Source organism: Pleurodeles waltl, chromosome 1_2 (assembly GCF_031143425.1).
Source record: "Pleurodeles waltl isolate 20211129_DDA chromosome 1_2, aPleWal1.hap1.20221129, whole genome shotgun sequence".
NCBI lineage: Eukaryota > Metazoa > Chordata > Amphibia > Caudata > Salamandridae > Pleurodeles > Pleurodeles waltl.
In genome coordinates this window covers 520,918,115-520,941,552 of record NC_090437.1, presented here as the reverse complement: position 1 = coordinate 520,941,552, position 23,438 = coordinate 520,918,115, and the positions used below count along the sequence as shown (strand labels likewise).

The following is a 23,438-nucleotide window of genomic DNA, read 5'->3' as shown; positions in this document are numbered from 1 at the left end:
TGCACTGCCCATGCAGGCTGGCGGTAAGGGGGTCGGAATCCCCATGGCGGCGCTGCTTGCAGCGCCGCCATGGTGGATTCGCCCAGCCGGGGGAAATCCGGCGGGAAACCGCCGGACCCGGTTTTCTGACCGCGGCTTTACCGCCGCGGTCAGAATGGGCAGGGAAGCACCGCCAGCCTGTTGGCAGTGCTTCCGTCATTTTAGCCCTGGCGGTCTCAGACAGCCAGGGTTAGAATGACCCCCATAGTGTCTTAAAATAGAGATTTAACAAGTTTTAGCGCTTTAAACTCACAAAAAAAAAATCCAGACTCCCACAGGGGTAATAAACAGTCCAGGATTGTTTTCAGCTCATGTTACTTCAATTTTACACAACATTGACCCTGAGGCATTGTCCTACGTAAGCAATATCTATCTTACGGATGATGATCTTGTTCAACATATAAAACATGTGATCTGCATTGTTGTGGGGTTTGCAGAAATAGGCTACCAATGTAATTTAAAAAAAACAAAAATAGGATTCCATAGGGTCCTATTTTTGGGATATGAATTATCAGACAAAGGCAAGAGCTTAGCGCCCCCATTTCTAGAAGAGTGCACACAATTGCAACCACTAACCACTATCTAAAAGCTCCAGTCTTTTTTGGGCTTTTTAAACTTTGGCCGAACTTACAATCCAGATAATGCACAATGCATTAAACGATCATATGATTTGATACATCCTGACTATTCAAGTAAATGATGGACAGTCAAACATAGACGTGTTCTTAAAGCATTGCAAGAAGACATGCTTGCATCTAAATACTTACACACAAGGAACAACAAAGCACATTTGGTAATCAGAGTAATTGTTGATGCCATTGGTTTCACCTATGTAACATTCAATGATGGTGAGACCATCCCTATAGCATACAAATCACATCTATACTCCACAGCTGAAGAACTCTTTGCTCCCACAGACAAAATTCTGACTGTTGTTCATATGGCTGTCATTAAAGATAGACCTATAGCCCAGGGGAAATACATTATTGTCATATCTCCGATCCCAGCCCTCGAGGCTGTCACAAAAGCCAGCGTTCCCAACGCCAAGACACTACATCCAGGCTGGATTCAATCGGCAAAGTCCCTGAAAGCCACTGATGTTGATTATGTTTTTGTCCCTAAATTAAAAACTCAAGAATTTCTCCACTATAAACTAGAATACCAAGTTCCAGCAAATACTTTGCCTAGAGAACAATATCATACAATCATTTACACTGATGGTTCAGCCCAACCAGCAATAGGCACTAAACATCAATACACCACTGCCTGTATGATTGTGAGTGGCTACATGAAGGATGGTGAATTCCATCCACAACATACTTCCACGCAGACCTTACGGGACTGCACAACTAGCCCTATTGGTTGCACTGCAACACACGGATCCAGGACAATTGACACTAATAGTCTGTGATTCGTATTATTGTGTCCAGTCCTTCTATGAATAACTGCCATTACTGGTGCCAGAATGAATTCGGAGATTCCAAAGCAACGTCATTAAACAAAGACTACTGTGGGGGAAAGTAGTGGGTCTGAAGGAAATGCTACCTAATGTCCATGTAATTCATACATTGGGACATCAACGAGTTGGAATGCATGTTACAGGCAATACCTTGGCTGATGAAGCAGCCAAATCAGCAGTAGCTACGGCTTCTGTTGCTGCAATATCTAATTCATGGATGAGGCTGGATGATGAAACATTTGCAGTTGTGATATCTATCCTAAATACAGCCCTGGTAACAATACCAGGGGTGGGTGATTGTGTGAGCGCCAATCAAGACCAAAGATATGAGTTGATTAAAGCAGCACATGAGGGAGTTGTCTCTGCCAATGCTGGTGTGGTAGTTACCATTTCACTATTACAATCACATTATTGGTGGCCAGGTCTCTGCAAACAGACCAAACAGTCTATCCTTTGCTGTGACATTTGACAGCAAATAAAAGGATCCATCATCAAACGCCCACCGTAGACACCCTTCCTAATTTCTAGCAAACATCTACAATGTGTGTAACTGGACTATTGTGGTCTTTGACACCTTATGGTGCATAAAAATATATCTTAGTCACTGTCGACTCATGCTCCAGATTTCTATGGGTATGGCCACAATGCTCAGCTGACATTCATACTATTATTAAAGATTTGCAAGTCTTTATCTGCACATATTCAGTTCCAGCTTTCCACTCAGACCATGGCCCTGCTTTCACCTCAAGGCATTCAGGGATACAATGACTTCATAAGGGGTCCTACTGTACCGTATCATCCAGAGGGAAATAGTGCTGTGGAGCAAAGAAACCCAGACTGAAAGCAATCCTTAACAGCGAGAGTATTAGGCACGGGTCTTAGTTGGCTTAAACACCTATGTGGAGTCCAGAGAGCACTTAATAATCTGTCCAGAAGGTCCCTGGGAGGGCGTATCCCAAATAAAGTCCTCTTTGGAACACAAATGAATGTTTCAGATCTTGATGGTCCTGGCGTGGAGGTGACAGAAACACCTTTTGTGACATAAATGAATGTGTTACTGTCATGCAGGATCTACAACAGTTCAGTGATGACAACGCACTGCCTGGCCGCCTCCTTGGGTATAAGGGATGCACCATTAACACCTACCGGCTGGATTCCAGAAGTTGGGGATCAAGTGTATGAAAAGAATGCTGTGAAAAACTAGTTTGGTCCTTCTTATCATGCACCGGTTATTGTCGGGGAATACACAGTACCAGAAATGTTATTCTGCCACCGCTGCCTGGTTCTGAAGAAAAACACTTTATCTCCATCGACAATGTCAAGCTACACAATATGGCCGATCCTACACAGCAGACCTATAGGACTCCTGGGTAGTACCTGACTCCCTCTCCCTACATTCCAGGATGTTCCTGTACAGGTTTTGAGCAGCAATGCTGGCACTTCCCGAGCTTGGGGAAGGTGGAAAATGATCTTTCATTAGTACCACTAACTTCTTTTGTGACAAGAAACATGAAAAACAATGAGCAATTGTTCTCAAATTCAATTCAAACAGATGGAATCATTTACTTTGAACTAACAAGGCAGACATCAGCCAGTTCTCCTCTTCCAAACATGGCTCCAGTTGTTGCACAAACTGCTTTTAATGTCAACGATTCTTTCACCAACTCATCTGCCTCTTCTGCAACAAGACTGTCAAGAGCACGTAGCTGATAAAGTGGCTCAAAATTAACTATTTTGTTCGTCCTTGGAACTATCTGTGGCTCATATTAACTGTACTTGCCTTCCCTTTTTTAATTGGGTTTGTCATCGTCTTTTTCTTATTAATATATGGTCATTACCTGCCTGAACACTCTGCTGTTGAACTGGTGAATGAGGTCCTAAAACCAAATTTTTCCTCCCATTGGGTCTGCCGTGATTTGCTGCTATTGATCATTTCAGCTATACCAATTCCTGATGGGATTGTTTGGGATAAAGTATCTTTTGACATATATGGCTTGACAGAGGTTATTCAAATTTCATATGTATTTAAAAGTTCAATGAATGATGTAATAACACCTGGAGTTGTTTCTGATGATTGGTATGTAAAAACAGTTGATTTTATGATTTCTCAATATCATTTTACTGTATTTGAAAGTGAAGATGTCTATCAATCAAAAGAAAATTATGAATACTATTTTTAATTACACAAAATAGGAACATTGTCCGACTCCACCAGTGGGGAGTTCTAAAGCATACTCTGAAAAGTTATAAAATAGAAATATAAAAATGTTGAGTCATATTAATTTAAATTGGCTATATTGGAAATGCACAATGTTTTATTGACTGATACAAAATTAATTTATTCTAATTCCTTTGCTTTCCGGTTGGCTATGGAAACCTATGAATATTGGCTGAAGCCGATTGACTTAAAGAGTGTATGGGGAACTAAAAATTGGCAAATAAGGGGAAAGGAAGCTTTATTTAGAGCATGGCTGATATTGGTTCAAATGTTATATTTAAATGAAATGGTACAACAGATAAGTTGTTTAGGCTTAGAAAAAATATAGAATTTGAATGTGCCTAGTATCCCTGCTCCTGCTAAATTCTATAAATGGCAACAATACATTAATGCAACTAAAGATCAGCTCAATGAGTGGGTCCAAAATGGAACATGTAACACATCACTCTCAAGTCCTGGCAGGTGGTTATTGTGCCCAGTGGACACAAATAGTTGTCATGCTTGTTTTGTAAACTCCACAGGGGTTTTTAGAAAAAGTAGTCCAGACCCTCGCTATGTGTCATCAGAACATTTGGGTATACTAACAATATACAGGACCTCATTAAGACCCTAGCGGTAAAAAACACTTATTGCTGTGGTGACGGTCCCCAAAAGACTGTCGCCGCGGCTACCAGCCGTCCGCCATATTATGACGGTAGCTAGAATTCCACCAGAACAATGGCAGAATTCCGGCTGCGGTCATGGCAGCGGATGGCAGTAAGGTGGCGCTGCTGCCAGCAGCAGCGCCACGCCAGTAGACGCCGCAGACCGTATCATGACCCATGATACGGATGGGCGGTGTTCTGCTGGCGGATGCTGCTGCTGGCATCAGCGCCCCGTCTCGCCTCCAGCCGGAGGACCCCCTGAAATCAGGTAAGTTGGGTGCTCCGACTGGGGAGGGAGTGGAAGGTGTTGTGTGTGTGTGTGTGTGTGTGTGGGGGTGTATGTGTGTATATGTTTGTGTGTGCGTGAATGCGGGTGTGCGTTGAGTGTGGTATGTGTGTGCATGTGTGGACGAGTGAGTGCGTGCATTGTGTGTTGTGTGAATGCGTGTGTGCTTGTATGTATGTCAGTGTGTTTGGATGTGTTTGAGATGGATGTATGCATGAGGGGGTGCATGTAGGTATGAGTTTGTGTATGAGTGTGTGTGATGGTGCGTGAAGGTGCATGTATGTTGTGAGGTGGGTCTGGAGAGGGAGGGGGTGTGGGGGGAATCTGGGGAGAGGGAGGGGGCAGGGAAGACCCCTATCAGTGACAGGGAAGGGATTCCCTGTCACTAATAGTGCCTACTGCCATGGTTTTCGTGGCAGTAAGGAGGCCACGAAAACCATGGCGGTAGGCGGGGTGATAATCGCATGGGCGGGCTAGTGACAGCCACATGGCTGGAGACTGAAGTCTCGGGCTCGGCGGCTGTGACCTTCGTGGCAGATGGAGTGGTACATTGGTGGTTTGGCTTGAGCCAAACCACCAATGTCATATTGTGGGAAAAAGTTCCGCCAGCCTGTTGGCAGTACTTTTCTCCATAATACCACCATTTCGCCAGGGTCAGAATGAGGGCCACAGTGTAGGTAAATTATGTCAGCAATGGTTAAAATGTTCCTCAAGCAGCTGTCCTTGCATGGGGCGTGCAACGCTTCAGCAGTGAATTTAGCTTGCTATCTGAAGGGAATTCCAGTACCCTTGATTAGACCAGCGTTCCTGGTGCTCTCTAATGAAAGCTACATATTTCTTAATAGTGAGAGCTGTTGTGGAATATGAGCCAGAAGTTCTTATGTAGTTTTGGTCTCCCAAATTGGCACCTGTTGAGGTAAGGTACTTTTTCCTGCCATGCAACAGATAAAAGTAGCGTATATTTCGCCTAACTTCAAATGTGAATTTTGACAAGTTATGCAGACGAAAACCTCTATTGTTTAAAAAAACATGTGGCGCTGACATCTGCACGCAAGACCTATTTGTTAAAGTGGCAAGGTCATCTGCAGAGATATGGACCCTTTTAAATACAAGCTTTCCAATACTCTTTGGTGAACTTGTGAGATGGATTTTTAAGGTGTTTAGTACTACAGGGATTGTACATTTCTTTACGGTTGTTGGTTCTGGTTTTGTTAGCACTTTCTCCTCTATATTTGGCATAATACCTTGAGCCATACACTCAATATTCTCCAGTAACTTTGGGGGATTTCTAACTACTTTGGCTATATTAGGTGGTATCTTGCTGTTGCTGTCTTTTATTCGCAAAGGCTGTCCCATCGCAACAAGGAGGACTGATGGGGCTTCCACCAGGGCAACTGTGTCGTGAACACATGATGCAGTATTTCGGAGCACCACTCGTGGAAGAACTGGAGTGTGACTGGTCTCTGTCATTCAGACCGGTTTTGGATTGTGTGAATCCGTGTTTTGGTGCCTCTGGTGCCTTTTCGAATGCGCATTGAATGTTTGTCTTTCTATGCTGCACTTACTTTCATTTGATGCTGATCTGTTGATGTTTTCATTGAGGGCTCCTTACCACACATGCACGTTGAGGGTGCATTTGCTGAGGGAAGCCATTTATGAGCAGCTCTTCGTGGATTATGCAGCTCTTGCCTCAACATCTGGCACAACACAAAATGCTGCTGCTGCAGCTGGAGCTCAGGCTTTGGAACATAAATGCTCTTTGGTTTTCTTTGGCACCGATTTGGTCACGTTAGCACCTGCCGAAGTGGAACATTTCCTTGACTCAATTGTCCCAGCTGTAATTGGAGATTTTCAAATTTACACTGACTTTTAGAATTCGTCTTAATTGATGCCACTGCTAAACATTTAAATTGCCCATTTACATTTTTTCTAATCTACCTGCTCAAGTATGTTTTGACTTGTCACTGTTGACATTTATGTACATATGTTTGTAAGTATTGCATTTTAGTTGGTTTTATCTAAGGGACTAGGCTGCTTTACCACTTTTGAACCGACAAGGGAAGTGTGTCGTGAAGCCATTTTATTGATGTCTATGGGAACGTTATTTTAGAAACTAGGCCTGCTGTCTGTGTTCTTTAGCTTAGTACCGTTTCATTGTATTTTTTATTCTTTTAGAAACAGTCACATTTGTGGTGATGTTTTATTTTCCTTTATCTTGGTGTCCTTTCCCTTAGGAAAGTGTTGGACTTTTGCTTATGCAGGGTCATCCCCAGTCTTTTTGCCTCCTGCCTCCTATTTTTTTCTGCCCTGTCGCTGTTGGCTTTTGAACTCTGAGCACTTTCCCACTGCTAACCAGTGCTAAAGTGCATATGCTCTCTGTGTGAAATTGTATGTGATTGGTTTATCCATGATTGGCATATTTGATTTACTAGTAAGTCCCTAGTAAAGTGCACAAGAGGTGCCCAGGGCCTGTAAATCAAATGCTACTAGTGGGCCTGCAGCACTGGTTGTGCCACCCACATAAGTAGCTCTGTAATCATGTCTCAGACCTGCCACTGCAGTGTCTGTGTGTGTATTTTTACACTGTAAATTCGACTTGGCAAGTGTACCCACTTGCCAGGCCTAAACCTTCCCTTTTCTTACATGTAAGGCACCCCTAAGGTAGGCCCTAGGAAGCCCCAAGGGCAGGGTGCAGTGTATGGATAAGGTAGGACAGATAGTAATGTGGTTTATATGTCCTGACAGTGAAATACTGCTAAATTCGTTTTTCACTGTTGCAAGGACTGTCTCTCTCATAGGATAATATGGGGGCTACCTTTAAATATGATTAAAGCGTAGAATCCCCTAGAGAGTAGATGGACATGTGGAGTTTGGGGTCCCTGAGCTCACAATTTAAAAATACATATTTTAGTAAAGTTGATTTTAAGATTGTGCGTTTGAAAATGCCACTTTTAGAAAGTGAGCATTTTCTTGCTTAAACCATTCTGTGACTCTGCCGTGTTTGTGGATTCCCTGTCTGGGTCAGTTTGACAGTTGGGTTGTTTTTCACCTCACACCAGACAGTGACATAAAGGGAGCTGGGGTGTAACCTGCATTTCCTGATTATCCATCTCTGCTAGGAGGGAGGGGTGGAGTGGTCACTCTCATCTGAAAGGACTGTGCCTGCCTCTAACAATGCCGGCTCCAACCCCCTGGTGTGTGTCTGAGGCCTTGCCTGGGCAAGGCAGGATTTCACAAGTAGGTGTGAGTCCCCTTTGAAGAAAGGTGACTTCAAAGACTAAAATGGGAATAAGAAGGGCACCCAAATCTACAGACTTGAGAAAACACTTCTGGAATCAAGAGGAACCTCTGGCTGGAGAAGAGCTGTTAGCTGAGGAGGAAGTGCTGCCCTGCCTGTGACTGTGCTTTGTGGAGCTTTCCTGCAGTGCTGCTTCTGCCAGAGTAAGAGGGCAAAGACTGGACTTTGTGTGCCTTCCATCTTGAGAAGAAATCTCCAAGGGCTTGATCTAGAGCTTGCCTCCTGTTGTTTGAAGTCTCAGGGACAGCAAAGACTTCTCTCTGCCAGCACCTGGAGTCTCTGAGAGACTCCTACTCTGCCCTGTGGTGCCCATCCAGTTCCTGGGACCCTGAAAGGAGAAGCTGGCAGCCTAAAGACAAGAAAATCCACGCACAGAGCGCCTTGCGGGGAAAAGATCGACGCAAATCCGATCTGCGGCTGAAAAACGACGCGCCGCCCGCTCCGCAGCTGAGAAACGACGCTCGCAGGAAACGCGACCGAAGAATCGACGCACGGAGCAGGAGAAACGACGCGCAGCATCGCTGATGGAGGCTGGGAGATCGCAACCTGCGCGGCTGGATCGTCAACTCATCGTGCGGCTGGATTTTTGACTCGAGTACCACCGTGCGGAGTTATTTTTGACGCACGCCCGCCCGCCCGTGCGGGGTTATTTTTGACGCACACCAGGTACATTTTCACTCTAGCAGCGCTAGTGTGTTTTTAAAACTACTTAAAGACTCTTTTTGATTTTTAATTAATAACTTGACTTGTGTATGGTGGATTTTTGTCGTTTTGGTCTTGTTTTGTTTAGATAAATATTTCCTATTTTTCTAAACCTGTGTTTTGTCATTTTGTAGTGTTTTCATTGAGTTACTGTGTGTGTTGGTACAAATACTTTACGCCTAGCACTCTGAGGTTAAGCCTACTGCTCTGCCAAGCTACCAAGGGGGTAAGCAGGGGTTAGCTGAGGGTGATTCTCTTTTACCCTGACTAGAGTGAGGGTCTTTGCTTGAACAGGGGGTAACCTGACTGTCAACCAAGGCCCCCATTTCTAACAGAAAGCATATACATTTTTTAGCACAACATTCTTTCCATCTGTTCTTTCTCCAATGCTGCTATCCAAATCCTGCAACCTCATTGGTACAATGAGAGCCAACGCAACAGGCATACCTGAGGAAAGCACTTCATTTCAAAAGACTCTAGTTCCAGTGCTTAATTTATAACAAAATAAATGTCAGGGCCCTCACTAGGAGGCCACTGCAGCTTGCACCACTGATTGCCCTTACTATCATTGTCAAATACAGTACCAACACATCTAGTAACCATTATACTCCTACAAGTGCGACGATATTTCAGACTATTCCTGGCTATAAGAATAGATGTGTGGTCGTGTATTAGTCATCCTATAAAGCATAATCAATTAATAAACTGTTGTTGTGCTCATATGTAAATTAGATAAACAGTTCCACCATGTGACAGACTGTTATAAGTGCCATTGTTCACAATTACATGCGTGAAAACCATTGGCTCAAATTAAACACTGAGTCCAGATCCACAGTTTCACTTTCTGAAAATTACACAGGCAATGTTGCTTGCACAATGTATGCGGCAATGGCACACATTTAGGCACATATTTATATTTTTTTAGAGTGCATTTGTGCCGCTTTTTGACGCAAAATCGGTGCAAACTTGCAAAATACAATTGTATTCTGTAAGTCTGCGCCATTTTTGCATCAAAAAGCGATGTAAATGCGGCGCTAAAAAAGTATAAATTTGGGCCTTATTTTCACAGTTCCCACAAGACAAAGAAAAAGCTACAAAGTATGCATACGCTGAATGAACACAAGAAAGTAGGTTTGCTGTGTATAGCCCAATAATCAGGATCTATGTTTTGTAATAATATTATGCACTGACCATGTTATAGAACCATTGGGTGTACAAGTAGCTCTGTGAAGAGATACTTCTGTCAAACTGCTTTACCTTCACAACCGGACCATGTCCTAGTTGTTGCAAAAAATGGAGTGTTTTAAATACCCACTGACACCTTGTGATCAATCCCCAAAAAGCAACTTACCTTGCTCAATACAGGATCCCTTATGCTCCCCCCACTAATGGATTCGTAACGATTCTCTGTTACATCATACAGGTGAAACAAACATTACATGGACCATGGCTGGAACTGGTAGTTTATTTAGCTGTAATTATATGTTTTCAATTTCTGCAAAGCATTTGTGAATCTGTAACAAGAACTATGGTTTCTTGAATGGGCTTTAGAAATGTAGCTTTACTTTTATGCAACCTAGTTTTTCAGGGTGCAGTAGGTAATAATTCTGCCTCCAGAAGCTGGTTGAGGCTTGTTCATTATGACACTTGACTAAGGTGAGGCTGAGCAGTCAATTTATGGGTTTTGGAGACCATTCATGGTGAACGGTCTGTTTGAAACTGGAATGATTCTTTTTTACTAGGCATGGGAGGCATTGGTGAAGTACAGCATTATCAGAAAATCTGAGAATCTATATGAACATGACACCATGTGCTTGCTCTGTAAATAACTTTGAAGGACTAACTGGTGGTGAATTTAAGGTCATTTTACTAGCTTAGGCCTATATTTTTTCTGATTGTATATATGATGTACTGTATGTGATGGAGATACTCTGTATGAAGGCTTGTAGATCAAGACACTTAGGGTTCTGGTGTAGAAATAAATCAAGCTACTACAAGATGGCATTCACCATCTTGGAATGGAGTTCATGGCATGGAACATGTAGTATCATGATAAGCTGCAATATACTCAATAGGTGAAGAAACATAAATGTGTCACTAAAATATTCACAATACATTAGATCGGAACTTGGTGACCCCGACATAATAACATAGGGCTAGATGTACACAAAATGTTTGCATTCACAAACAGCCTGATTCACAGAACCGGGCCATTTGCAAACACAAACATGTCTTTTCTTATGTACAAAGCTCAGATTGCGATTCCGTGCCCTATTACCAAATCTAAATTTGGGTTTGAGAATTGGTATTTGGAAGGGGGTTGTTTGCTGCATCCCTTCCAAATACTGGTGCGCTTTGGTATGTACAAATGTTTTACAACCGAAATGCAGTTGCAAAACATCTGGTCTTTACCACCAACTCAAAGTTCCCCTGGGTACCCCTTCCCTTTTGAGAATGGTTGAATAAATATTTTTTAAGAGCAGGTAGTAGTTCCAGGGACCACTGCATACCCATAAAAAAATAAAAACTTGTATTTTTTTATTATTAAACCGATTCTGTTTTCCTTTAAGGAAAACAGGTTGTATTTTTAGGAAAAATTGATTGCTTTATTTAAAAGCAATCACAGACATGGTGGTCTGCTGTCCCCAGCCAGCCACCATCCCTCTCATGGCAGACAATCTTAGTGGATCACAAATAGCAACCTACCACATTATTACTCACGAATGACCCACTACAAATCGCGAAACTTCTGTACATTGGTAATAGCAATTACCAAACGGCAATTCACAAGACATCTCTATTTGGTATTGGCTATCACCAATCTCTGTACATCTAGTCCATAGTTGTTTTTATATAATTCTTATGCAGAAAGTACAAGTGGACCAGGAAATAGATACGATGAAAATCAATAATGATGTAAAAAAAGGTAAAGGCTGTCACCATCTTACGACGGAGTTGGAGGAATGGACAGTAAAATATCATAATAAACCACAATATGCTCTACAGTAAAGGACACTCAAATAAGATACTGATAATATTCATACTATGTCTATTTAGTCAATATGGATGAGTACAAAAAAAGAAATGCAGTAATACTGAATCAGTATTGGGATCTAAAAATACCACCAATATCCTTCTCATTCAAAAGTTAAAAAGTGGAGCATATAGTTTAATAATTTCAAAATGGTAAGGCAGTCACCATCTAAAGAGTAGTGTGTGTGGAATGGAGCTTAGAGGGCCTGATTTTGACGTAAGCGGATGGGATACTTTGTCACAAACATGATGGAAATCCCGCCCACTGTTTTACAAGTTCCATAGGATATAATGGACCTTGTAATATGGCGGATGGATAGCGGTTACATTTGTGATGGAGTATCCCATCCACCAAGGTCGTAATCAGGCCCATAGGATTATGACACACCAAAAAATACTCACAGGTTAAAGAAATATGACTATCTCACTTAAAGTGTTCGTACTATGGTATTTGGATAAGACGAGATGCTTTTAGGAAAATTACAACAACTTTTAATCAGTACTAATGCCAGAACAATAAAGGGAATCATCATTTTGAAATTAATTCTAAAAAACTGAGCTTACAGTGTTAAGATAATCAACAGTATTCTCAATAGTTCATGAAGAATATGTTATGCTGTAAGACATTCATGGAAACAATTTAGTGACCCTAGAAAATCCTAGAAGTTCAGAACGAAATGGCTGCTCAACAGGAACATGCTGTCAAACTATCAACCAATTATATATCAGCAGGTGTTGTCGTGAGAAGGATAACATCCAGTTGCCAACTTGAAATAGAATTTGCTATACCAAAACATACTCAAAGTAAGTTGATAGGGAAAAAATAAGTCCAATAGTTACCCGAATCAGGGTGCATATTCTAAGGGATAAAGTATCCCCTGCTGTACATTATAAAGATATTGCTAGTCACTGAGAAGTTCCAAAATCATATGGAGGAAAGAAGACCAATGTTGACTTCCATTATAAAGTTATGGAACTCTGATGTGACCTGCAAAATCCTTATCCTGTATGGTCAGGGGTACATTATTACATATTATGCGTGCCACATCATCATCATTCCAAAAAGCACTAAAACCTTGGTGCATACCATGTTTGCAGTCATGAAGAATAAAAATAGAATGTCTAGGACAAAATTGCATCAAAACCTGTTAGATACTTGATGAAAAAAGATATTAGAAAAAGTTTAATACAAGTCACTTGATATATAAATAAGCAACAGTAGTTTAGAACGTGTAGAAACATTCAGAAAGATTCTAACTTTTGTATAATAATCAAAGGAATGCCAAAAATAAACCTTCATTTTCCAGCTAGTCACTTCAAGCAAGAAAAATTGAGCAGAAGAAAGAAAAGCAACTGTTCATGTCATTCCTTTAAATAGCCACTCTGTGATCTAATCTGCTTTTCACCTTGGCCACTGGCTCTGGTAGCAGGCATTGTGACATCACAACTGGACTGTTATAACTTAAAATAGTCAAGTTCTGAAGTCTTTTTTAATAATTGGCGATTTGGTGCATCACAAGTCAGCAATTATAAAGAAATTAGTGACTGCTGTTTATACCTGAATTACAGAATCCCATGTATTATACATATATACTTGCAAGCATGTAGATCAAACAATAACCATGGAATGTAATACCCATAAAATGGTGTTTTCAACTTGTAAAAAGTATTTATAAGTATTAGGAACTAACTTATACAACAAATAAAGGTCTAAAAATATAGTACATATATATAATTAGCAATGCATGGTGCCCTCACCATGTACTGCTAATTACCCCACATATTACTTGTGCATCTTCAATGACATCGCTGATAATATCACTGCTACATTTGCAATTAAATTATTGTAAAGAAAACTGTGCTTGGAGGGGGCATGAGTTATAGGGAACTATAACTGGTGAATTTCTGTGGATTTAAGAGGTCATAACATTCTGTTGGTTTGTTTCCCGGGGCTCTGGGGTGCGGCCCTCCCACTCCATCTCAAAACTGCCCAGGGGGAGGTGGTGGTCCCCAGGGCTACAGGGGGACTATGCACCCCCAAGACTGAATTTGCAAAGCCCCAACCCCAGAGAGGCTTCCAATATATGAATGCCCCCGGACGTGGTTCACCTGGTTTCTTAAAAAACAAGGGCAGGAGGCTGCGCTTGTGTTTTTTAAAAATTGTTTTCTGCAAATTTGCGATGTCTTTGCAGCGAGCCTTTTTCAAGTGTTTTTTTTTGCCCTGGGGGCCCTCTGCAACCCCATCAGCAGAGCTAAGGGGTGAGAGTAACTCTACCCTCGCCCCTTATATTTTTTTGTTTACTTTTTTGTGGAACTCAGCTGAAGATGAGTCCCAAGATGGCTGCTAACACTTCCTGGTTTCAAGTATTGGCAGCCAATCAGAGCTGTGCATTTCCCTGCACGAGCTAGTCATTATTTGCAAGTAAATCACAAAGGATCTGCCTCCCTAGATCTACAAATGTAATTTCCATTTAGTATCTCTAAAGCTACTGAATGGATTTACACCAAAGAAGCAAAAGCACAATCTGTGTACTGAAAGCTAGCTTTCTGCCAAATTTGGTGTAATTCCGTCCAGTGGTTTGGGATGTAATCACATTCAAAGGTCTTATTTGAATAAACATGGGAAGCACAACTTTTTTGACGCCCCCTTTTTTTTATCAGCCCCCGCTTGACTGATCACCCTGAAACTGTCCATGCGCAACAAGGAACACTTTTTTTGGAAAATGTTGTGAAGATTTGCCTAAAGGTGCCAATGATACAGGCAAGTCAAAAAACACTTTTTTTTTTTTAAACATGGTTCTAACTATAACTACCTACTGGTGACCCAAAAAAATAGCCAATTTTTATCTGAGTAAAACAAGACCAAAACGACAAAGGTCCAACATACACAAGTGAAGATACACATTTTCAAAGATAAATCCTAGTGTAGCACTTAGAAACATAATAGCCCCAACTGGGGCTATCACTGCATCTTAACTGAGTCATTCCCAACAGTCTGATGCTACTCGTGAGGGCGTGCAGTCAGTCATGGAGGTGAACAGCCCACGGGAACAGTACCTTAGAAAACAATGAGGCAACAAATGTGTTGCACGGAGTCGGGACAATGCTGGAGTTGGTATGGCATCGGTTCCTTACTGCTACCAGGAAGAGGAGGTGTCTGTTCCTTGCTGCTAGGCAGGGGAGATGAGGTTTCGGTTTCTTACGATTGCAGGGGAGGTAATGCGGAATATGTGGTGAGGTGGTGTTGATGAGGCCAGCAGGTGAAGATGCAAGGCGTCAACTTTACGTTGTGGTGGTGACACCACACGGCCACAGCTGCTGCAGCAAAGTCTTGGATGTCGGTGACATGGCCCTCAGGACTAATGCTGTGGCGTGACTTTGGATATGCTGAGGTGGCATTGGGCCTGTGTTACAGGTCACTCTACGGGGACCACAGCTCCAGGGCAGGTCACTGGCAGGTGAAATCTTTGATGGCCCTGAGACTTCTTAAAAGGAGGCAAGCTCAGTTCAAGCCCTTTGAGAACCTAGGAAAGCAGGGTGTACAAAGCAAATTCGGGTCCTTTCACTCTCAGGACAGGAGCTGCAAGCATCAGGCCAGCACACCAAAGCAACAGGCAGAGTGGCAGCCCCTCCTATAGCATTCAGCTCTTTTTCCTGGCAGAATGTCCACAGTCCAGAAGTGTTCTAATTATGTGGGTCAGAGGACCAGTACTTATAGTCATTTATGTCTTTGAAGTAGGCAACTTCAAAGAGAATTCATGTAGTGCATAAGACCCTGCCTTTCCTGCCCTGGTCCCAGACATACTCCAGAGGGTTTGAGACTGCTTTCGTAAGGGCAGACACAGACCTATTCAGGTGCAAGTGTCAGCTCCTCCCACCACACTAGCTCAGGAAGACCGATCAGCCAGGTGATGGGCCATCAGGATATGCAGGGAGCACCTCAGCTCCCTTTGTGTCACTGTCTAGAGAAAATGCACAAACAGCCCAACTGTCATCCTGCCCCAAACATGTTATTCACAGACAGGGCAGAGGCACAGAATGATTAAGCAAGAAAATGCCTGCTTTCTAAAAGTGGCATTTTCAACCTTACAAGTCAATCATTGACTTAGACAAAAGTTGTAATTTTAAATTGTAAGATCAGAGTCCACCAAACTCCATATCTCTATCTGCTCCCACTGGGAAATTATACTTAAAAGATATTTTAAGGCAATCCCCATGTTACCGTATGGGAGAGATAGTCCTTGCAATAGTGAGAAATGAATTTTGTGGTATTTCACTTCCAGGACATGTAAAAACACACCAGTACATGTACTACCTTATAAGTACACTGCAACCTGCCCATGGGGCTGCTTTGGGCCTACTTAAGGGGTGACTTACATGTGGCAAAAGGGAAGGTTTGGGTCTGGCAAGTGGGTGCATTTGCCAGGTTTCACCACTATTAACAAATTTCTGGCAATGTTACATGGAAAGCCGCTCTGAGTGATGCTACGCCTTCGCAAATATCATCGGTGGTGAAAAAAAGCATTTTAAAATTATAATTTGAACCTCAAAGACCCCTATATCACTACCTTTACCCTGACCCCTTATGCCACTTTTTATTTTATTTTTCAGCTCCAGGGACCATGTTTCATAACCTAAAATGGTGGCTGCAACTTTCTAGTCGGATTGCGGCCGTCCAACCACAGCATTTCTAGTGTTGTGCACATTCGCACATACTCCGCCATCGCTGTGAAAATGTTGCAATGGATCCACGGCCCTAAATATACAAATGTATTTTCACTTCAATATCTCAAAAACTACTGAACGGATTTACACCAAACAACAAAAAGCACAATCTGTGGAACAAAATCTAGCTTTCTGCCAAATTTGGTGTAATTTTGTTCAGCAATTTGGACTCTAGTCATGTTCAAAACTCCTAAGGGAATTAACATGGGAAAAGCACTTTTTTTGACCCCCTCCCCCTTTTTCTTGGTCCCTGCTTGACGGATCACTCCGAAGCTTTTAATCTGAAACAAGAATCACCGGCACACTTTTTGGGAAAATTTTGAGAAGATTTGTCAAACAGAGTCAAGGATAATAGGCAAGACAAAACATGCTTTTCCTATGGAAATATGGTCCTAACTATAACTACCAACTGGCGACCCCCAGTAGGTTATATACATGTATCTGTATATATATATAGTCCAAGATCCTGGTTCACATAGTATCACGTCTGAATTGTGTCAGTGGTTGGAACAGCCTGAATGTTAATTGTCTTTCTCAGATGTTAGACTATACTGGAGCTCAATTAGCATTCTGTTGTGTGCAGTGCTTCCACCAGTTCTAAAAGGGGCACAACATTACTACCATCTGGAGGTCTTCTTCAGCCAGCAGCCTGTTGCAGATAGGCACTTGCTTCAGGTCCAGAGGGCTTTGGTAAGATTTGTGTCAAAAGGGCCTAGGGTTCAGCTGACAGGATTGTACTTAATTTTTCATGGATTTCTTTTTTGCTTTGTTCACAGGCCTATTGTGTATTTGTGATATCTGCATCTGGGGCCCTTAGTGCAGCTTTTGCTTTTCCATTGCCATCCTACAAGATTTTCAGCATCCAAGTTCTAGTGAGGAACAAAATGTGAGACGGTGGATGTTAAACTTGGCCCTTTCTGCGGGGTCATCTCCAAACGTTTTGCTTTCACTCTCCTGTTTTTTGCACACTTTTTTGTTGGCTTTTAGGACTCTGCACACTTTACCACTACTAATCAGTGCTAAAGCGCTCATGCTCTCTCCTTTAAACATCCTTTAAACATGGTAAAATTGGCTTATATCAAATTGGCACATGAACTTTACTTGTAAGCCAATAGTAAAATCACCAAACATGTGACCACCACCTGTAAATTAACTGTTTCTAGATGGTCTTCAGGCCTTATTGTTCAAGTCACATAAGTAGCCATTTAAGCATGTCTCAGGCCTTCTATTGCAGCGTTTGTGCAGTTTTAAACTTCAATTTTGACCTGTCAAAATATCCCTTTCTGAGGACCAAACCTTTGTTTTTGGTTTTTGTCTGCTGCCAGTATCTGGGTCACATGACTAGGTGTAGCTGGCAGTTGGCATTTCTGTATTGCCCCAGACAGTGGGACAAAGGGAAAATAGGTGTTGGCAAGATGGGCCACCCGAGTTAATGAGGGGGAGTATCTTTCATCTACCACACTTGCACATCACAAAAGCTCTGCCTGGGACAGGAGACTGGAAAGCACGTCTACTTGAACAATTTCAGTCTCTCCTTTTGGGATTGCAGTTTAACTAAAGTCATCATCAGGACTAGAATCCTTGGCTATCACAAAGAGTTTGTTATTAGTCTTTTGTGACCCAAGAAAAGCTGGGTCCAAGACAAGGAGGAAGGGGATGCCTGACACCTCAGGGGGTGAAACATCTAGAAACCTCTCCTACATTGGAGTGGACACCTGCTATAAATATTGGACCCTAGACTCCAAGCCTTCAGTATACTTTTGGACTTGTAGAACACTCTGCCAGGAAGAAGGACTGCTGTGCTGCTAAAAGGACTGCCAATCATATGGACTGTTGCCCTGAAAGACTGCTGCCCTACCATGCCAACCTGCTTCCCTCTTGCCTGGGTGAGAAGGACTGAATCTGCAACCTGTACTCAGGGCCACCATAGTGACTCTAAGGCCTAGTCTCCTGCAACGAGCACCTGGACTCTGCAACTGTGAGTCATATTTTTCCAAGTGGTGCCACCATAGTCTTGGACACTAAGACGTGGGCCTGAAGGTGCACTGACAGCCCATATTTGGACCCAGCAGAGCCGACACATCTCCTCTGCTGCGCGTTGCAATACAGAGCAGAGCCATTGCAATGCCTCTGCTGCATGGCCTTTCCTGATGCAAGGACTCTACATCACCTACAGCAGTCCACTGGAACCGCACGAACCACACGAGGACATTGCATCATCAAACACAGCTTTCCTGAACTGCCACTTCACAACGCATAACCTTTGGGGTGTGGTGCATCCTCTACGCGAATCTGTATCTCTTTATAACCACGATTGAGGTACTGTGTTCAGCTGACCTAAGTGGGTCCCTGTAGCCAGCCTGTGCTCCATCGTGGTTGCCTGAACTTGTGACTTTTTCTTGGTTTAGCACAACCAGATAGCCACAGTTGGCGCTTTGTGCTTTTTGCAGCTATATTTACTGAACTCTTTAAAATTGCATCTCTCCAGTTCTACTGATTGGATTTTTGTCAATTTAGCCTCAATGTATTTATTTAAAAATTCTCTATTTTTGGTGTGGGATTCTTCTTGAGTTGTACTTTCACATTATTACTGTTTGAAGTTTTGCCCGAATACTTTACACTTTGCCTCTCGGTGGAGCCTGACTGCTCTCTGCAAAGCTACCATAGGATTGAGCACAGGTTAGTTTGATGTTTGCTTGTGACTTCACCCAGGCAAGGACTGAGGTTCCTGCTTGAGTGGGATTTCACCCCACTCAACCATTAACCCACATTCCTACCATGGGTGAGTCCAGCGTATCTCAAAAGGGGTGCTTGTCACTTCCAATAAGGAATAGGTGCCTTCAGTCAACCATCAATTAACAATCATATTTTATATACCTTACGAACATATACTACTTGTGTTCAATATATATTTTTTAATTGAGCTCATATTTTTCAAATAACGTAGCATAACACAATCACACATCGATATTGAATTGAAAGAACTAAACACATAAACAAAAAAAGACTTTTGAGTTATAATCCATGTAATTACCACATTTACCTACCCCAAAACCTTGCACTTGCATTAAACCATCCAAGGGTATGACAAAAATGTAGAGAAATGCAAGTGTTTAGTCTTAGCATCGTTGCAATAACTCTAGAAGTGGGTTCATCATATTAAAAGGAAATTGAGAGAATCCTGCCAAGTGAATGTACAGAAGTGAATGCTTTTTAGATAATTATTTAATTTCTTTAGTAAGAGTACTGTGGGCTATTCTGGCTTCACTTAAATAAGGAATCCAGATTAAGGTGGTACATGACTGTGCAATTGTCCCCTTCAATGAGGCCTACATTTTAAAAGCACTTAGTGGCCTTGTTTTCTGTTCATTTAAAATAAAATGATTAATTCTACTATCATACTAGGATACAAAGCATTTTCTTTCCATTGCAGCTTCTTTTTATTTAATCAGCAGTCTTCTGCTGATTACTCTCGGCAGTTCTGGTGTATTGAAATGGAGCTCCATTTCAAGTCAGCAGTCCTGCATTAGTGTGTCTGTGGCTAGGTTATGTCGTATTATGTGAAAAACATTAAATAAATGAATTAATAGAAAACAATTATCTAACTCATTACTCTATGTAAGACTAAAGCATGACGTCCCCAGCGATACCTCGAGGTCCAGAATCCTTACTTTCGTAATATTTGTCCCTTCTGCCACTATAAAACCTTACCACAGATGCCAGCAGTCAGTTACGGCGGGCAAATTTGGGTTTTCCGACGTTCAGAGTTTTCGGCTCTCCTCAGAAACCACATTCTTTCACATGGAGGGAATTACCAACAGTGCTGAGATCCTTTCTGTGGTTTACTGTTCTTGTACAAAAGCAGTCAGTTATAACTCGAACTGACAACACTGTGATAATGGCCTTTGTAAATTGTCAAACAGTGACAGGATCAACTCTAGCATCTCTGGCTTTTTGATAGATTGTTTGGTGAAGGATACCTCCCATCTCTTGTTGCATTTCACATTCAGGGGATAGATGACTTGACTGCAGATTAGCCTATCTGAGTCTTAACTCCTTCTCAGGATTTCTGTATGGATCCCAAAACATCCAGGCAAATACATGCCATGTTGAGGAGTCCAGGGGTGGACATGTTTGTGAGTACCAACAACACTTTCTTGTTTTCCCTCTCAATTTCCAGAGGAAAAGAGAGGGTGCTATGGTCTTCTGGTCACTTAATCTTTCCTCAATTCCCCCCAATAGCCAAGCTTGTAGTTAGCTGTGTGTATAATTTGCATAATTTGCTTTTACAGAACTGTGCACAATTTCGGTAAAATTATACATAATGATGCATAATTACATGAAATGCAATTACATCATTTCACACAATATTTTAGCACCAAATGCATTTTGGTATCAAGTTTTGGCAGGAGGACACAATTAAACAAAAGTACAGCAAGCAACAAGCGCTCATGTTCTCATGTGCTGTAAATATTTATCATCAATGGCGGATAAGTAAGTGATTTCCACAAATTTAACGTAACTAGTATAACACAAAATTCCCCAAATTTTGCAAATTATGCCTGCATGTATATTTCGCTCAGGCCTTTTCCTAGCATGCATTACCAGTGAGAAACTGGAAGTCAACATGGTGGTCCCTATTTGCCATGCAAGTGGTCGTTCCTCTTCTAGGATGTATGATCACATCTTCAAAGGGGATTCTGCTTCTAAGATGTTGTCCATTAATCAGTTTGAGTCAATTACTTCTGTCCTGACTGAGGCTCCATTTTATGATTGTAGGGTGAAATGAGAGGCCTTCAAAGATTAGCTGTGTCTTCTCAGTCCAGGAGTCTTTCAGGAATTCATGGCGCAGATCACCTTTTGTGTCTTGGTGTTGTGATCACTTTTGAGACACCTGTACCTCTGAACCACCATTAGGGTTTACAGTTCCTTCAGGTTGGATTTGATCTATGGCTGCTCAGCCCATCCAGCCCTAAAAGCAGCACATTACACTCTGGCACATCATAGATCGCCTTGAGTGCTCAAGTTTCCAAGAAGCACGCATGCGAAAAGGTCCAGTCCAAGTATTTTCTTGTACACTCTGGTACTTGTAGTTCTGCTTATTATATTATAGGTTTAAGACCACCTGTGTCAGAATCGCTGGGTGAGTTTCCCATGCATAGAGCTGGAAAACATGAGAGCTTTGTCTCCACAATTTCCCTCAAAGTCTATTACGTGTCAGTATTTTAATAAAACTACACATATGATATTGATTTAGGCAGTTTATAAAAACAGCAAACAAATTCCCACTCAACTAACTTTTAACATTGTGTAATCTTGAAAAAGTGTCTTGTCATCTTGACTTTGAATATTTTGAATATTTTAATGTGTACTGTCTGAGGTTCCACTAGCGGAACTGATTTTGCAATCTGTTTCTGTGATGAATAAATGTTTGAGGTGAGGTGGCTTCCGTTTAACACATGGCAGTTCCACCCACTGTGACGCAGTTTCACGCACCCTCCTTAACGTCACCAGCCTGGCAGGGTCTGAGCAATGCAGACTACGTCTGCCAAGTTGTTTCATGAGAGATTATAAGGCAGGTAAATTGGCGTTCCCTCGCACTCGCCGGCCAGTCTTATAAGAGTAATTAAATTAAACCTCAATCAATAAGAATTTTGAGTTTCAGGATAAAAACGAATTCTCCTAGAATGATCTATATGGAATTAGGGAGCTAACTAAAAAGGTTGACAGAGCTAGGGGAGACTACGTCATGCGTCAGGCCTACGACTGACACTACCCCATCCCCATTGTGCACGATACATCTATCTATCTATTCCTAAATACATGCATGCATTTATACTTTTACATGTGCTTGTTGTAATCCTAAATTTGGCCAACAATTTAAGAAAAGTGTGAAAGAAATACAGTTCGTATCACACCTGCTGCGGAAGGAAACAAAATGCACACTTTCTCGAAGAATAGCAATCTGAAGGGTCTGCTTCTGAAATGTTCATCACACCGATGGTTATCACCCATACACATTATTAACAATTGTGTAATATACATTAGTAGTGCAAGATACAGCCATCCATCTATCCCTAAGTACATTTATACTTTGGCACTCAGTCTCCTTCTTCCGTTTATTTAAGGTGTTTTGCCTCCATCTATCATCAGTTCAATTATCACTCTCGTCTTCTTCCCCATCCATCCAACCATCCGTCCGTCCATCCATCCAATTGTTCTTGTTCTTGTATGTCTGTGTTAGATGAGTATCTCACGTTCTGTGTGTGTCTTATTTTTCGCCGTGGAATGTGGAGCTTGATGCAACACTTAAAAACGTATACATATAGTGGAATGTGTACCTGGTGCATGTGTTGCAGAGTGCTTGAAACTTACCTAGCAGAGACAGGATGCCACAGGCAGTCCAGACGATCAGAGACATCCCCACGCTGCCGCCAGTATTCTGGAGGATTCCTTTCGGAGAGATGAAAATTCCAGCTCCAATAATAGTTCCAATTATAATTGATATACCTCGAAGTAAAGTTACTTTCTTTTTCAGGGCAACGGTGTCCTTCCTGTCCGGCTCTTTGAAGTCCGCAGGGGGCAGCATGCCATTGGACTCCCCTTTGAGGCAACTTCCATTAGCGGCTGCTGGCAGAGTATCAGGCGGTCTCCTCTGCATATTTACGCAGATCCTGAATGGGGATTTTCTTGCTGTGGTATGTCAAGTTCCCAATATTTGGCTCCTTTTAAAAATAAAAAAAAAGTTTGGAGTGGCAACTTCGCCCGGCTCCCGTCCTTTTACTTTGTTGTGTCACCTGTCCTTTCACGCTCCCAGCCACCCTATCACCGGAGCCCAACTCAGCTTCCGCGCGGGTTTGTACGGCATTTAAGCCCTTGTCACACCAGGTTACTGCTGTAGGGTGATGATGCAAATTCCCCAGGTTTGCATCAGCCCCATGGACAGCCTCAGTATTAGTCAGCATTTTCTGAGGCTACAAGAACAGCAGGCTTCAGAAGAAAAGCTTAATCTTGAGAACAAAGCTCTGAGTAAC

The 23,438-nt window shown here is 42.2% G+C and overlaps 1 protein-coding gene across 1 annotated transcript in view; it reads right to left on the bottom strand.

Annotated features, from left to right (window-relative positions):
- Nucleotides 1–23,209, bottom strand: part of SLC7A11 (solute carrier family 7 member 11) — a 622,701-nt gene extending 599,492 nt beyond the window's left edge. The window contains exon 1 of the mRNA XM_069242094.1: nucleotides 22,780–23,209. Within this exon, the coding sequence (XP_069098195.1) occupies nucleotides 22,780–23,065 (286 nt within the window). The 5' untranslated portion in view covers nucleotides 23,066–23,209. The remainder of the gene's footprint in view (nucleotides 1–22,779) is intronic.
- Between the last annotated feature and the right edge of the window lie 229 nt (nucleotides 23,210–23,438).